General features: G+C 42.4%; 1 protein-coding gene across 1 annotated transcript; it reads right to left on the bottom strand.

Moving 5' to 3' along the window:
* Positions 1 to 11,539: 11,539 nt before the first annotated feature.
* On the bottom strand, positions 11,540 to 15,842 carry dnaaf10 (dynein axonemal assembly factor 10). The gene is made up of 8 exons (XM_079230305.1): positions 15,589 to 15,842; positions 14,447 to 14,547; positions 13,789 to 13,919; positions 13,595 to 13,696; positions 13,405 to 13,520; positions 13,153 to 13,287; positions 12,040 to 12,137; positions 11,540 to 11,948 (listed from the first exon to the last, which is right to left on the bottom strand). The coding sequence occupies exons 1-8, from the start codon at positions 15,772 to 15,774 to the stop codon at positions 11,741 to 11,743; spliced, it is 1,077 nt and encodes a 358-aa protein (XP_079086431.1). The 5' UTR covers positions 15,775 to 15,842; the 3' UTR covers positions 11,540 to 11,740.
* Positions 15,843 to 15,965: the final 123 nt, after the last annotated feature.

Raw genomic sequence — 15,965 nt, 5'->3', positions numbered from 1 at the left:
TCATAATGTACTGTTTAAGGATGTTGTTAGGCCCGAGGCGCAGCGGAGGGACGGCAAACCCGTGAACTGTACATTATTGTAGACACAGTACTGCCTCGAGTTGTAGCCACCAAACGTTGTGTATCGCATTTCAGCGACAGAGAAAATAGTCCCGTATGTGTACGGCGGTTGCGGGACGCACATACGGGACTATAAAACTGACTGCCGGTTGGAAGCAGGTGGAGGACGACACTCAGCCACCGATGTAAAGAAGTGCTCTCGCTGCTTCTGTCCGTCTTCTCTCCGTCATTGTTCTCCTCCATGATGTTTAGAGAACTTGCCTCGCGTCGGGAAATTACCGACGTAATTAACTCTCACTGGAAATTATCATGATTTTGTGGTCAAACCCTTTTCATTCCTCATCTCATTTTAGGGAGGAAGTGACGTTGTGTTGTCGTTCGTTATGCTAGTGTGGGGGATGCTACGTGAGCTTGTTAGCTGTTCCGTTTGAGCTAACGTTACTGTTAGCGAAGAGCCCCGTTGCAATACTGTGTACTTTATGGCTGAATAAAGTACACCTCGTGACTCACTCCGGGATTTGATCTACCCGTATTATAAACATCAATATGAACCATTGCTGTCTGCATGTGTTTGTTAAAGTGATGACATCAGTCATTCAGACAGAGGAGACTTTTACATGAGCTCACAGCTTCATTCAGACATGAACCTTTATGGAAAGAGACTCAATGAGAGAGAGCTAATAAATACATATATATATATATATATATATATATATACGTGTGTGTGTGTGTGTGTCAGTGGCACGTCAAAGAATACACCCATCAAACTAAAGATCTGATTTGTTGAAGTCTATTATGACAATCACGACAACGTCCCCATGTACTTTAATCTGCAAAGGCCACCTTGAATTGCTCTGCTTCCATAGAGACACAGGAGGTGAAATGTGATTGGATGAAAACGCTCCTTAAAACCAGCTGCACTGAAAGCAGCGCTGCAGGCTTGAAGCAGAGCAACAGAGGAAGACAGGAGCTGTGCAATGAGAAAATAAGCTAATAGGGAAAGAATAATTATAATACATGTAGTGTATTTGTGAAAAACAATTGAATTATAAAATAGCTATAACTTTGTGATTCTGTTTAGGCCAGCAGTGAAGGCTTACAGGCCCTGACGGCCAACCACTGGTGTATATACATGTATGTGTAGATAACCATATAACTAGGAGTTTGAATATATGTATGGGCGGATCAGTGTGTATGTATTATTCATAATCAGAAATTCAATCAATTGAAGCAGTGAAAAGAAATGTTGTGTGATTCTCTCTATTCTTATAATGAGTCCGCCTTAATAGTTTTCTTTCAACGCCCATGTAGTTGCAACCCAGACACCAAGAGGACATGGGAGCAAGTAAAAACTAAGCACAAAAACATTATTCAGAGTGTTGAGTCAATACAATATGTGCCATGGTAATGTAAGGAACACATCCATGAGTTTTTTAAGCGCCAAATAAACTTTACGAACAGCACGGCATGAAGCGGCTTTCCCAATGTTCTCCACATCGCCGACACTGTACAAACATATACCACTCGCAAAAAAAAGCAAGGCTGCATACAGTCTGTGATGCAGCATGTGATCCAGTCTGTGATCCAGTCTGTGATCCAGTCTGTGAGACAGTATGTGATCCAGTCTGTGATACAGTATGTGATCCAGTATGTGATCCAGTCTGTGAGACAGTATGTGATCCAGTCTGTGATCCAGTCTGTGAGACAGTATGTGATACAGTCTGTGATACAGTATGTGATCCAGTCTGTGAGACAGTATGTGATCCAGTATGTGATCCAGTATGTGATCCAGTCTGTGAGACAGTATGTGATCCAGTCTGTGATAGAGTATGTGATACAGTCTGTGATGCAGTATGTGATACAGTATGTGAGACAGTATGTGATCCAGTCTGTGATACAGTATGTGATACAGTCTGTGATGCAGTATGTGATACAGTATGTGAGACAGTATGTGAGACAGTATGTGATCCAGTATGTGATCCAGTATGTGATCCAGTCTGTGAGACAGTATGTGATACAGTCTGTGATGCAGTATGTGATGCAGTATGTGATCCAGTATGTGATCCAGTCTGTGATACAGTATGTGATCCAGTCTGTGAGACAATGCTCGGCTGCGCCGTGTGGTGTTCAATGTACGGCTCCAGTAGGTCTTGTAAATAAATGATTCCTTGTCGGCAAAATCGATAGCGCTCGTACAGAAAGTCATCATGATGCGATCTGGAAGAACTCTCTCCCTATAAAACTAATATAACTAATATCGCTCTGTCATCTCTGAGGAAGGGAGCTGCCTTTTTTGGGAGTGGCCAGTTTATCCAGTGAATTTCAGTTAGCCTGCGCTGGAGCAAGTTCAGGTTTTTGGATGTGTTGCTATGGTGTTTTTGCCAAACATGTGGAACTGAAAAGCCTGATCTGCGTCATCTTATCCTGAAAATTATCCGGCTAACTCAGTAAACCAGGTGTGAGGAACGGGGTCCTGGACTATAAAGACCAGGACCCCCACTGACTGACTCGCACATCCAGGACTACAAAGACCAGTTTTAACTTTATTTCTTTTCTTTTACCAGACTCTGTAAAGATATTAATTCCTTTGACTTTTATTACTATTTGATTTGTGTGAATGCACCGTCAGGATTGCTCTTTGATTTCGTTGTACTCTGTGCGATGACAATGGAGGTCTATTTAACATATGTACATGGTATAGAATATACTACAGTAAAAAACAACCGTCACAACAATACATTGGTGTTTTTAAAATAGAACAAATTAAAATAGAAACAGAAAACAGAAAACAATCATCAGGAACAATTTGATTGACAAAGTCATGCACATGTTTAATGATCAAGCACCTGTACGACATGACAAAAAAAAGTATATCTAGTAAGATTGAACATAAATTGTAACTGAATTTATTTTATTTTTTATGACTGTACGTTTTTTATATTAAAGTTATTGTATATATTCATACACATATAAATGTAATTTTTGTGTATAAACCAAAATACCCCAAACAAACACACAGACAATCACACAAGCCTTTTTCTTTAGTTTTATTTGGTCTCCCTGTGAAAGCCTTTTTCTTTCTGCAGGTGTGGTTCCTTCCAGACAGAAGCATCAGAGTCCCCGTGAACCGGAGGACGGAGGAGGGCCCTCAAATTCCTTGTATAGCTTACATTTTATTTTTGCATTTCAAAAGGTGGAGCCCTTTCTTTACCCCTCGATCTCTTTACCTGTAGTTTTTTGCTCCTTAATTAATACTCTGAATGCTGTGTATACTTCAGAAACCATCAAATCATGTTTATCAGCAATTCTCAGAGAAAAGTGAAGTATGAAGTAAGCAGAAGTCTAATGCCGTGTTCACACTAAAACAGTTGCGAATTTTCGCAACGCCACTTCGCCTATATCGCGCCGCAGGTGAAAAATTCGCTCTATGTGGTTAATCCGTTTTTTCGCAACCATCTCTGGGGAAAGGGGGCGGGGCTTATCTCTGTGTCTTGAAAGCATTTACTATTTCCTTCATCCACCAGGTAAATAACCTCTAGTTCTGCTTTATACTTGTTGAGGAAGTCCCACACTCGTCGGGACATCCACCGCCCCGTGTCTGGGTTCATAACATTATCCGTAGTCACACACAGCTCCGACTCCTCCAGGACGAGTGTCTGAGTGAAGCCGCTTCCAGCGCTCCTTCAGCGGACCAGCAGCAGTTTCATTCAGTAACGGCGGTGATGCCGGGCGGAGCTTCTCAACGCTGATTGGCTTTCGCAACTCCGCGTCATGCGAATTATTCGCTGGAGTTGAAATATTTGAACGCCAGCGAAAAAGCGGCGTTGCGACGCCGTTTCGCTTCTATCGCAACGCCCGGCGAAAAATTCGCTTTTTTCGCAACCTAACGCGGCTGTGCATTGACTTAACATGTAATCTGGACGCGCAAATATTTTGCAACTGTTTTGGTGTGAACACGGCATAAGAGGTTGAGTCTTATTTAAAACTGCTGGTTAAGGATAAACGTAAATACAGTAAGATTGTAGTTCACGTCGGTGGTAATGACTCCCAACTTCGCCACTCGGAGGTCACTAAAATCAATGTGGAATCGCCAAAACAATGTCGGACTCCGTAGTTTTCTCTGGCCCTCTCCCAAATACGGTCAATAATGAGATGTATAGCGCATGTTATTCCACCGCTGGTTGTCGAGGTGGTGACCAGCAAACAATGTGGGCTTCGTAGATAATTGGCAGACTTTCTGGGGAAACCCTGGTCTGATTAGGGGAGACGGCATTCATCCCACTTTGGATGGAGCGCATCTCATTTCTGCAAATATGAACAAGTTTATGAGTGGACTTTATTCATGACAACCCAGGGTTCAGACCAGAGTTGGAGTCTTACACCCTTCCCTGCATTTCCTTTTTTTTTTTTTTTCATTATTTATTTTTTATTGGAAGTATACATCAATCAGACATTTACAGATGTTTTCCAGACAATTTACTTTTTTGATGATGCTCATTTTAGTTATACCCATATAGAACAAGGGGTGAAAAACAGAATAAACTAAAAGAAACAGAATAAAACAAAGAACAAAAAGAAAAACCAAGTATAACTAGGGAGTGATCTGATCTCTACTGTACATTACTTGATTTATGAAAATAAAATCAGGTTCATGGGGTATTACGTATGTAACCCATTTTTCCCAATATTCCTTTTTTTTCCAGTTTGTGGTTATCTCCTCCATGTTGTAAATGTCCATTGTTAATGTCCATCCATGTATTCAGAGTGGGACTCTCTTGTGAAAACCATTTCCTGGTGAGAGTCTTTTTGCCGGCCACCAGAAGTACATTTATTAAGTATTTGTCTCTTTTTGACAATGTTTTAGGTAAATATCCCAGATACATGGTCACGGTATTTCTCCTTCAAACATGTCCAGTAGGGCGGTGTGTTTCCCTCTCCAATAGTCTGTGACAGCAGGGCAATCCCAGAAGATATGATAATGGTTTGCATTTTGATCCCAGCCAACAGGTTACCATCATAGTGGTGTTTCTGAGAGGGTGTAATAAAATACCGTGTCACGTTTTTCCACCCAAACTCTCTCTATGTCTGTTTTGTTGTCCATATATTACATGTTTTATTTTTTATATCATATTTATAATTGTTTCACTCATAGAGACATGTAGCATAACTATTGTTCAGGAGTTATTGCAGGTGTATTGAATTCTTATTGTTGTTATATATCCTTGTCGTCATCATTACAGTCATATATTATGTATATTAATTTTGTGTTCTTTATAATATTGTGATTTTTATTTACATTATTTAAATGGAGGCTTCAAATGAACTCTTCCTGCACTTTCATATTATTTATCTCCATTATGTTTGTGTACGTATTTATTAAATTGTGGCATTAAACTAAAGCAAAAAACATACATTATAATGTTACGAGCATCCGTCAGTAAAATGTCCACATGTGGTGCGTTTCCTTTAGTTTTATTTGGTCTCCCTGTGAAAGCCTTTTTCTTTCTGCAGGTGTGGTTCCTTCCAGACAGAAGCATCAGAGTCCCCATGAACCAGAGGAGGGAGGAGGGTCCTCAAATTCCTTGTATAGCCTGCATTTTATTTTTGCATTTCAAAAGTCTGAGTCCTTTCCTTACCCCTTGATCTCTTTACCTGTAGTTGTTTTATGCTTAATTAATGTTCTGAATGTCGTATATATGACTGCTTTCACTATTTTATTTTATTTTTACAGTTGGGGGGGCTTCAGAAACCAATACATCTGACAACAAATTAAATATAATTCCATTTTATTGATGAACTATAATTCTAAAGATGTTTCAAGGGAGGAAACCGGGTCACACGGAGTACACCCTTTAAAACATATAAATGAAAGTAAGGAAGTTTGTTTTGAAGGCAAACTTCCTTAACCTCAACCTGCTTCTCAGGATTTGCCTTTTCTAGCTTCAGGGCAACAACGTCATCTGTTTGTGGGAGAACTTTTTCTCTAGGACCCAAAGTGGCCTTTTCAGAGTTTTGTTCTGCCTGATCATAACAGCTTTCTCTGGCTTCATTTTTTAATAATTGTCCTTGACAGCAATCATAACTTCTAGGTTGTTTTTCCAACCTTGGCTTGTTTGAGTCCACAGGTCGTTTTGCAGCTTCAAGAAGTCGGTCTTTTCTTTTAGAACATTGAATTTCCTCTTGAAGTCTTCCTGGTTTTGAAGTTTGAAGACTTTGTGGTACCAGGGTTCTCTCCTCATCTTCCAGGACAGAGAAATTGTACCTGAATTAGTCTCCGGTCTCCTGGATGGGATGTTTCAGGCCGTCGTTGTCTTTTATCAAAGTGTCTGAGCGGGCCAGTGTTCGTGCCCGTGTTCCTCCAGAGCTTCACCTCATCAATCGTTTTCTTTAGGAGCCTCATTGTGAAGGTTTCCCTCTTCAATGGAAGCTTGCATTGCCAGGTCTTCTTGCTGCATTGCTTCACCCAACTGGACTTGTTTCTGCAACTCCTGGATGTAGATGCTGCTCTCTTTGTCAACTTGTGTGCGGTTAAAGAGTGCTTCCTCCAAAGCAAACTCTTCTCGTAGTTCATTTATCAGGAATTTAATTTATTCCTTTGAACTCCGCGTTCCCCTGTCTTGCAACTGCAAGTAGCTCTTAAGCTTTTCCTTCTGTTTCCCCATTTTCTGCAGCAGACTTTCCCGCTCAGGCTGTGGTTTTGAGTCTTGTCGATGAGCACCCTCACCTGTTTTCGATGGGTGTTGCATATTTTCTTGGTGGCCCTCTTGTTGAGTTCTCTTATGTACTGTCTCCAGTTATTTTTCAGAAGGACTTCAGCTGTCTGGAGAAGTTCTTTAGGATCAGCATTTCCTTGTCTTGAGGAGTTTCTTCAGGTTCCTCAATGTCTCCTGGTTGACGTAAAGGCAGGTCTTTAGGTGCCTGTACTGGTTCCTCAATGGCATTCAACTGAGGTTTGAATGTCTCCTGGTTGACCCACTTGTTCAGGTTTTAGTCCTAAATTCTGAAAGGCATTCAACCGGAGTCTGGCGATTCTTCCTCTGACCTTTGACCCTCACATCAGAACTGGAAAACCTCCAAAAGAAATTCTTCTTTTCCACGTTGAAGTTAAATGCATCAGTCTGGTGAACTTTGAGAACAAAGTTAAGAGGTTGGATCTCTGAAGAGCGTTGTGCTCTTGTTCTAGCAGAGGTGTAACTAAGTGCATTTTGTGGCATCACAAGGGGACAGGTAGTGGAGGGACGCTATGCCACAAAATGGCCGCCGTGGGCTACACTACATCTCCCAGACTGCCTCACCACGCACCCAGCTGAAGGTGCTTTAGGCCCCTAATTGAGGCAGGGCTGGGAGGCTTGAAAAAGGCCAGGCGGGAGACAAGGTGGGAAGGAGCTGGGTTTTTGTTTTGTTTTGATAACCACTTTCTCCTCCGGGCAGCTTTGTTTATTCATGGTCTTTTTTTTATTTTTTTTTATTTAAAGGAACTGCCCGGTGGGACAGAAAAATAAACCTTTATTTTCATTCATACTGTCTGATTGTGCCTGTTTCCACCTCTCTTTTTGCACTGCCCGGCCCTAGTGGCAACCCGTGACACTACAACTTATTGAAGTACTGAGGTAACTCAAAAGAACAGAACAAGCAGAAACTTCGCCACTCGGAGGTCACTAAAATCAATGTGGAGTCGGTGTGTGCTTAACGGCAAAACAATGTCGGACTCCGTAGTTTTCTCTGACCATCTCCCAAATACGGTCATAAATGAGATGTATGTTGTCATTCCACCGTTGGTTGTCGAGGCAACCCAGGAAGCATAAGCAAAGTTGTAGTCTTACACCCTCCTTGTATTTCCTTTTTATTTATTTATTAGAAGCTGGCATCAATCAGACATTTACAAATGTTTTCCAGACAATTAACTTTTTTGATGATGCTCATTTTAGTTATACACATATAGAACAAGGGGTGAAAAACAGAATAAAACGAAGAACAAAAAGAAAAACAATGTATAACTAGGGAGTGATCTGTTCTCTATTATACATGAATGGATTTATAAAAATAAAATCAGGTTTATGGGGTGTTACGTATGTAAGCCATTTTTCCCAGTTTGTAGTTGACAGATGCTGTTATCTCCTCCATGTTGTAAATGTCCATTGTAAAATCCATCCATGTATTCAGAGTGGGACTCTCTTGTGAAAACCATTTCCTGATGAGAGTCTTTTTGCCGGCCATCAGAAGTACATTTATTAAGTATTTGTCTCTTTTTGACAATGTTTTAGGTAAATATCCCAGATACATGGTCACAGTATTTCTCCTTCAAACATGTCCAGTAGGGCGGTGTGTTTCCCTCTCCAATAGTCTGTGACAGCAGGGCAATCCCAGAAGATATGATAATGGTTTGCATTTTGATCCCAGCCAACAGGTTACCATCATAGTGGTGTTTCTGAGAGGGTGTAATAAAATACCGTGTCACGTTTTTCCACCCAGACTCTCTCCATGTCTGCGATCTGGAGACTCAACAGATATTTATACATACATGAGATGAGTGTCCTGCCTATATCTGAGTTATATGCTTCTCTAAACAGTTCTATCAGATAGGTACTCTTTGTCATATTTTTCATCTTCGTATTCACGAAGTGTCGCATCTGCAAGTACTGATAGAAGTCCTGTTTTTCTAGTGAGTGTTTCTCTTTAAGAGTTTCAAAACTTAGCAGTTTATTCCTGTAGCTGTCCAATCCCTAAATCTATCCAATTTATTTGGTGTGAAGTCAGAATCATACGCACACCATTTAAGTGTTACAATATCTCTCTCTAATTTTTGTTCTCTTATAATGTTTTTCCATACTTCAAGAGTCCGCTTTACCTTATTATATAAGGTAAAGGTAGGGTAGGGTTATCAGTCGTGTTTATGTGACTTTATAGGTTGCTATCAGCTAGGATTGCCTAGCTATTTTTCAATGTTTTTTCCATATTGTCTTGGAATTTTAAAATGGTTATTTCCAGGCCTGGAAAAGTCCTTGAAAAAAATAAAATCCCCCAAGTTTTGTAAAAGTCATGTAAATGTGTTATATTCATGTGTTCATGTCGTTCATTTACGCTGAGTTTGAAATAATTAATATGCTTTTTAAAGAAAGACTCAAAATATAAGCAGGCATACATACAGGCATCTATATAAATGTGTATTCTTTTAAGTCAAACTATTGTCTCATTCATTGACTCCACTGTTCAGATGTCAGTTGAATCACTTCTGCCTCTGGAGCAGCTCTTCTTTCAGGAGACGCTCGTATAACTGCATCTTTAATGCGCTACAGGTGCACAGCTCTTGTCTTACCTGCCAACAGTCCTGATTACACTCTGTGTCCTATCAGGTCACATGACGGTGGACAACTATCATGTTACTGCTTAACTAAGACCTTGTGGATCGAGCTGCATTTTATCTCCTTCAGATCTTGATATATGCTAGAATTAGCGAGCTAGCTTGCTAGCTAGCCAGCCGCTAAACAAGTAAAACGTTTAAAAAACGTCATGCTTCTTCATTCGTCACACAGCACATTTATATCCCCAAATCATGAACGCTGATTCAGCATATTTTGTGATCTTAATCTTGAATTTGACAGATAAAACTGTGGTTTGGTTTAATTTGAGTTAACCTGAAAAAGACACAATAACTAGATTAAACGTGGAGGACGACACTTCTATCCACTTCTAGTGTGTGATGCATTGTGTCTTTGATGTGTGTTTGTTGTTGTTTGTTTGTTTGTTGCCGGTGTGATGGAGCTGTCGGAGCTGGGTCACAAGCCCACAGGGCCCTGGATGCAAAGGTCAGCGTGAAGGATCAAAGAATCCCCACCTCGACTCGCTCATCCTTTATTTACACGTCGGGGCTCGGCCTTCACGCGGACTACAGTGCTGCTTTAACTTCCAGTGAAAGTAGTGTGTGTGTGTGTGTGTGTGTGTGTGTGTGTGTCTCTCTCTCTTTTATAGGCATGCTAGATAGTGGTGACCCCACGGGACAGCCACGCCTTGTGCAGGGTTCTTCCGGTCATGGAAAACATGGAAAAGTCATGGAATTTTAAAATGGTTATTTCCAGGCTTGGAAAACTCCTTGAAAAAAATAAAATCCTCAAAAAGTTTAGTAAAAGTCATGTAAATGTGTTATATTCATGTGTTCATGATGTTCATTTACTGTTTGAAATAATGAATATGCTTTTAAAAGAAAGACTCCGAATATAAGCAGGCATACATACAGGCATCTATATAAATGTTTATTCTTTTAATCAAACTATTGTCTCATTCATTTGAGTCATTTAAGGTTTACTGTATGCTTTGTATTCTCATTGTTAGTTTAAATACTACATTTACTCACTTTTTACTGTTTACACCCAGACTTCACTAAATGTTTGTAATGGACATTTGGTTTAAAGTCATGGAAAAGTCATGAAACCATTGGTCAGAATGTGTGAACCCTGTCTGTGTCTCCTGGGTCTGGCTCAATATTACATTACATTTCATTTAGCTGACACTTTCATCCAAAGCGACTTACAATAAGTTCATTCAACCATGAGTACAAACTCAGAACAACAACATGACAACAACCTAAATTCAACCCAAAGCCCTCCCCGGGTCCCGCCTCAGCCTCCAGGCCAGACAAAGCCCCCGGAGCCGGTGAGTCACCGTTTGGGCCGACGTGTGATGTGGTGGTTTGTCCGCACCGGATGATTTCCTGCTCACTTTTCTCCGTTCTCTCCGGCTGTATATTTCCTGTCGGGTACAATCTCTTTCTGTTTCGCCTGCGCAGCTTCAAACAAGCTCACGTTTGTTTCCTTGAAGCAGCTGCAGTGAATTATTTGACTGAAGGAAACGTTTAAAAGCTCTCGGAAAAATTTAGTTTGGCTTCGCTCAAAATATGTCAAAAAAGAAGTCGCCGTGCTGCGTGTCAGAAGGTAGATTTAATTCTGCATTTCTAGGTTCATGTCTTGCCTGTTGTCTCCTGTAGGGGGCGAGCTGGAGCAGCAGCTCGGCCTCCAGCGGGCCGAAACGGGACGGTCGAAAGGGGACGGTGGTCCCGATCCGGTTGAGACAAAAGACACTTTTCTTTCCCAAAGACTTTCAGTTTTTTTGTGATTTAGGTCCAACAGAAGAGACATGAGATATGCATCACCGTATATATCAAAAATCATGTGTGTAAATAAGCCGTTCATATTAGACAAGAGGACGATAAGGAACATGTTTTCTCCAAAAGGCACATTTAATCTCTCAATAAAAACGACATCAGACAATAGTGCAACAAAAGACAAACAATGGAAACAGATAAAGAAACGTTATCTTCAAAGTCTTATTTCAAGCCAGAGGCTATAAGACTCAATAATGTAAATCATAACTCAGCCAAGCACTGCACATTTTTCAGGAACAAACAAAAGTGGAACAACACCACATTCTGGACTTGTGGATCCTTTTGTTGGTGTTGTTCCACTTTTGTTGGTTGTAAAATGCTTTTCTGGCGAGAAGTGTACATGAATCTAGACTCCTCGGCGTCTCAAACGTGATCAGCGCGCCTCCTGGTGGCGCCCCCTGGTGGCGGCCCCCTGGTAGCGGCCCCCTGGTAGCGGCCCCTGGTGGCGGCCCCTGGTGGTGCCTCCTGGTGGCGGCCCCTGGTGGCGCCCCCTGCTGGTGCCCCCTGGTGGCGGCCCGCGGCGTCACACGACGTTGAGCTTGGTGACGATGAGCACGCGCACCGTCTGGTCGAAGCCCGAGCACACGCACAGGCCCTGCTTGTCGGGGCTCCAGTCCAGGCTGGCGATGGGCTGCGTGGACAGCGTGGCGTTCTGCAGCAGGCTGACGGCGCCGGCGACGCCCTCCTCCACCGAGTCCGAGTCCGCCATGCGTCTCTGAGCCGGGTACTCGCTGGAGAAGAAAAGAGGTTCATAGTGAAGAGCAGGAAACTCGATTCTGGTGACGTTGGTGTAATCGTCGAGGTCGGAGGTGAAGCGCTCACTATTTCCACAGGTGAAGGTTTCCGGCTCCGCCTGCCGTCATGAAGATGTCTCTGTTTTGGGGAAGATGCTTCACCTGCCAGATGGTGGACTTGTGAGCCTGAGGAGGAGGAGGAAGAGGAGGAGGAGGAGAAGAAGACGAAGAGGAGGAGGAGGAAGATGATGAGGAGGAGGAGGAGGAGGAGGAGGAGGAGGAGAAGAAGACGAAGAGGAGGAGGAGGAAGATGATGAGGAGGAGGAGGAGGAGGAGGAGGAGGAAGATGACGAAGAAGAAGAAGAACCAAAAACATATTAGTGTCAGGAAATTTATTTTATTTTTTCATTGCTTTTGTTGCTTGTACTCATAAAATCTGTTAAAACTTTAATTGTTTTCTAATAATGACCGTAATAATTACTGTGTTTTTAAGCATAAAAAAACCCACATATTTAAATACAAATACATTCATTTATTTCCTTTTAATTTCATTATTTGCTTACATTTTTGTAAGCAAATAAAATAAACACACAAGTCCTGTCTCGTGTGTTCCCCTGCACTTCCTGCCCCTGTGATTGTCTGCCTTGTCCCTGATTGTTTCCTGCTGTGTCAAACTACCCACACCGTAAACCCTGTGTGTCTCCCGTTCCCTTGTCGGGTTGTACTGTGCAGAACTGTGTGTTCCTGTTCGTGTCTCTGCTCTTGTTTCCGATCCGCCTGAATCCTGCTTTGTGTTTTTAAGAATCCTGCTTTGTGTTTTTAAGAATCCTGCCTTTTTTGTGAATAAATGTCCTTTTTTGCACCACGCATCTGTGTATCCCGTGACACAAAGCTTGGTATCTTGTTTTAGACCAAACTACCTCGTGGACCCTCAGGATTCACAGCTGCAGACGCTGACTGTTGGTCGCTCAAAAGAACTGGACAAATGTTGAGGAAGCGGAGGCCTCTGATTGGCTCTCACGCTGCTTTAAGTGTGTTTTTCTAGCGTTAGCTACAGAGAACATCTAATGTCCTCTGTAGCTAACGCTAGAAAAACACAAGCAGCTGTGCAAACGCACACAGATGTAATAATAATAATAAAAGCTATAATAACCCTTTGGACACGTGCCCCCGTCTGGCCGTCTCCACTCGGGACGTTTACCTTCTCGGACACGGAGGCGAACCCCTTGGTGGGGTGCTGGGTCCGCATGTCGAAGACGTGGAACTTCCCCTCCAGCGAGGTGGCGACCAGCTTGTTCATGTTGATGTCTCTCCTGTCGAACTCCACGCAGCAGACCTGAGGAAGAGGAGGAGGAGGAGGAAACCACTCGGGTAAACTATCCTAACAGAACGGGATGAAGTGGAACGACGACCCTCCATCCAGGAGCTCTCACTGTTATAACTTTAATCTCACCCCGTTTTTAATGTTGGTCTCCCACCGGAGGGCCATGTTCCGCAGGTCGAACAGTTTGATGTCCCCGTTGTCGTAGCCGGCGCACACACAGCGGTCCTGGTCGTTGTAGGCGTGGCCTGTTGACGAGAGTTTTTATTTTTAAACCTGCCGTGGTTATCTAAAGGTCAAAAAGCTGAAACCTTTCTCTCACCGAAGGCAACGGTCCAGCAGTCCCTCTTGGTCTCTCCCTCCCCCGGCTCCATGGTGGCGACCGGCGAATCCTTCTGTCTGGAATCCCACACTTTGACCGTCCCTGAAACGCATCGCGAGGACAGGGGACAGTCAGAGTGTCGACAGCCGCCGACACGTGTTTTTCTTTCATCGTAGACTCCGTTCAGCTCTCACCGTCTCTGCTCCCGGTGACGATCTCGGGGGCGCCGTCGCCGATCCCCAGGCCGCCGACGCCGTCGACGCTGTTCACGATCTCTTTGTGGGCTTTCACCGCGTACACCGACACGTCGGGCATCTCCAGGTTCCTGTGGACGGAGGAGCAGGGTTCATACGCATCCTGACCAATGGGTTTCATGACTTTAAACCAAATGTCATGACAAACATTTAGTGAAATCTGGGTGTAAACAGTAAAAAGTGAGTAAATGTAGTATTTAAACTAACAATGAGAACACAAAGCATACAGTAAACCTTAAATGACTCAAATGAATGAGACAATAGTTTGATTAAAAGAATAAACATTTATATAGATGCCTGTATGTATGCCTGCTTATATTTTGAGTCTTTCTCTTAAAAGCATATTCATTATTTCAAACTCAGCGTAAATGAACAACATGAACACATGAATATAACACATTTACATGACTTTTACTAAACTTTGGGGATTTTATTTTTTTCAAGGACTTTTCCAGGCCTGGAAATAACCATTTTAAAAAGTATTATTTTTCCATGACCGTATGAACCCTGAAGAAGTGTCTGCTCTTCTTTATTTCATTCCCTTACTGGCAACAACGCACCGGCGGTGCGACGACATGAGTGGACGTGAATTAAATACCATATGTTGAGATTTCCGTCAAAATCCCCAGTGGCTATGTGTCTCTGTTGCAGGGAGGCGGCCCCGAACGTCCCACACTTTATGGGTTTGGGTTTCTCGACCTGAAACAAGCGAGAGGAAAAGTTCAGTTCAGCTCCGAGAACGATGCAACAAGCTGAGAGGAAGGAATCATGATGCATGACGAAAATGTGCCGTCTTCTTATTATAGTCCATGACGTCTCTATCATGGTGATCATTACGACTTCATTGATTAAATGAGTTAATTAAGTAATGGCTCTTGTGTGCACAGACCACACAAGAGCCTGTTACTTGTTGTCAACCTCTTACATCCATGTAGAGCTGCTAATGATCTATTCTAATCTAATAAAAGCTCTGACCGTTTTCAGCTGCTTTTAAAGAATACACAGGAAGTCACAGAAACCGTTACTTCCCGTTAGATCCGATCTGTAGGCTACTTGTAGTTTACAGACATCATTTGGATTTGTTCATGTGTTTGTAAATATATATTTATGTAGAAATGTGCGTGTAGCAACAATGTAAAACACGTTATATGTGTTGTATAAATAAACGTTATTAATCACACAAGATGTGTCTTTAGATTAAAACATGAGACTAATTAATCAATTAAAGTCAATTCAATAAATTAATAAATAAATTAAATATTACAACTACACAAACGTGATGTTTGTTGTCAATCTAAGAGCCTCTATCAGCTATCTGATGTGGCATTTCCCATCATGCACTGGGGTCATGCAGTCAGGGGAGAGCGACTGTCTATCTAATTAAGGCTGTATAAAAAAAAAAAAAAATATATATATATATATATATATATAAATAGACTCTTGACTGTTTTAATGCATTTAAACACATTTGTAACTGTTTTTTAGATGTCATGTGACCAGAAGTACAATAGATGTCATGTGACCAGAAGGCCAATAGATGTCATGTGACCAGAAGGACAACAGATTTCATGTGACCAGAAGTACAATACATGTCACGTGACCAGAAGTACAATAGAGCAGTAACGCTCACTGGCGCGTCTGTTTCGTGTTGCTATGGAGACACCAAGCCAAACACGAGCCGTTTGCAGCACGTGACTGTGATGAACAAAAAGAGTGATAAAAGAGTGAGTTGGGGCTCACCTCCTTCACCAGCACCGCCTCTCCGTGCTGCACCTCGTAGATCTGCATCACCCCGGTTCCCCGGGGGAAGTTCCCCAGGCACACGAAGCGCGCGCTGCTCGGGATCCACTTGCTGTCGAACACCGTGTAGTTCAGGCTCTTCTGGATGTGCGCGATGATCTGCGGCTTCGCGAGAGGCGACGACATCTCGATAATAATGATGATAATTGGAATAATAATGTGTCAAAAAAAGGGTTCTGGTAAAAAGTTTTCGAGAAAACGTCCACTTCAGCTCGCCGTTCAAAACAAATGGGGGCCTTCCGGCCTTCCTCCAGCTGAGCTGAAGGCGAGGCTGCCCGAAGAGATGCCTGACGAAATGTATACCGTTTAAGTTACAT

Source organism: Taurulus bubalis (assembly GCF_910589615.1).
Source record: "Taurulus bubalis genome assembly, chromosome: 14".
Classification (NCBI taxonomy): domain Eukaryota; kingdom Metazoa; phylum Chordata; class Actinopteri; order Perciformes; family Cottidae; genus Taurulus; species Taurulus bubalis.
The sequence above is the reverse complement of the archived record's forward strand: the minus strand, read 5'-3'. Positions and strand labels throughout refer to the sequence as shown.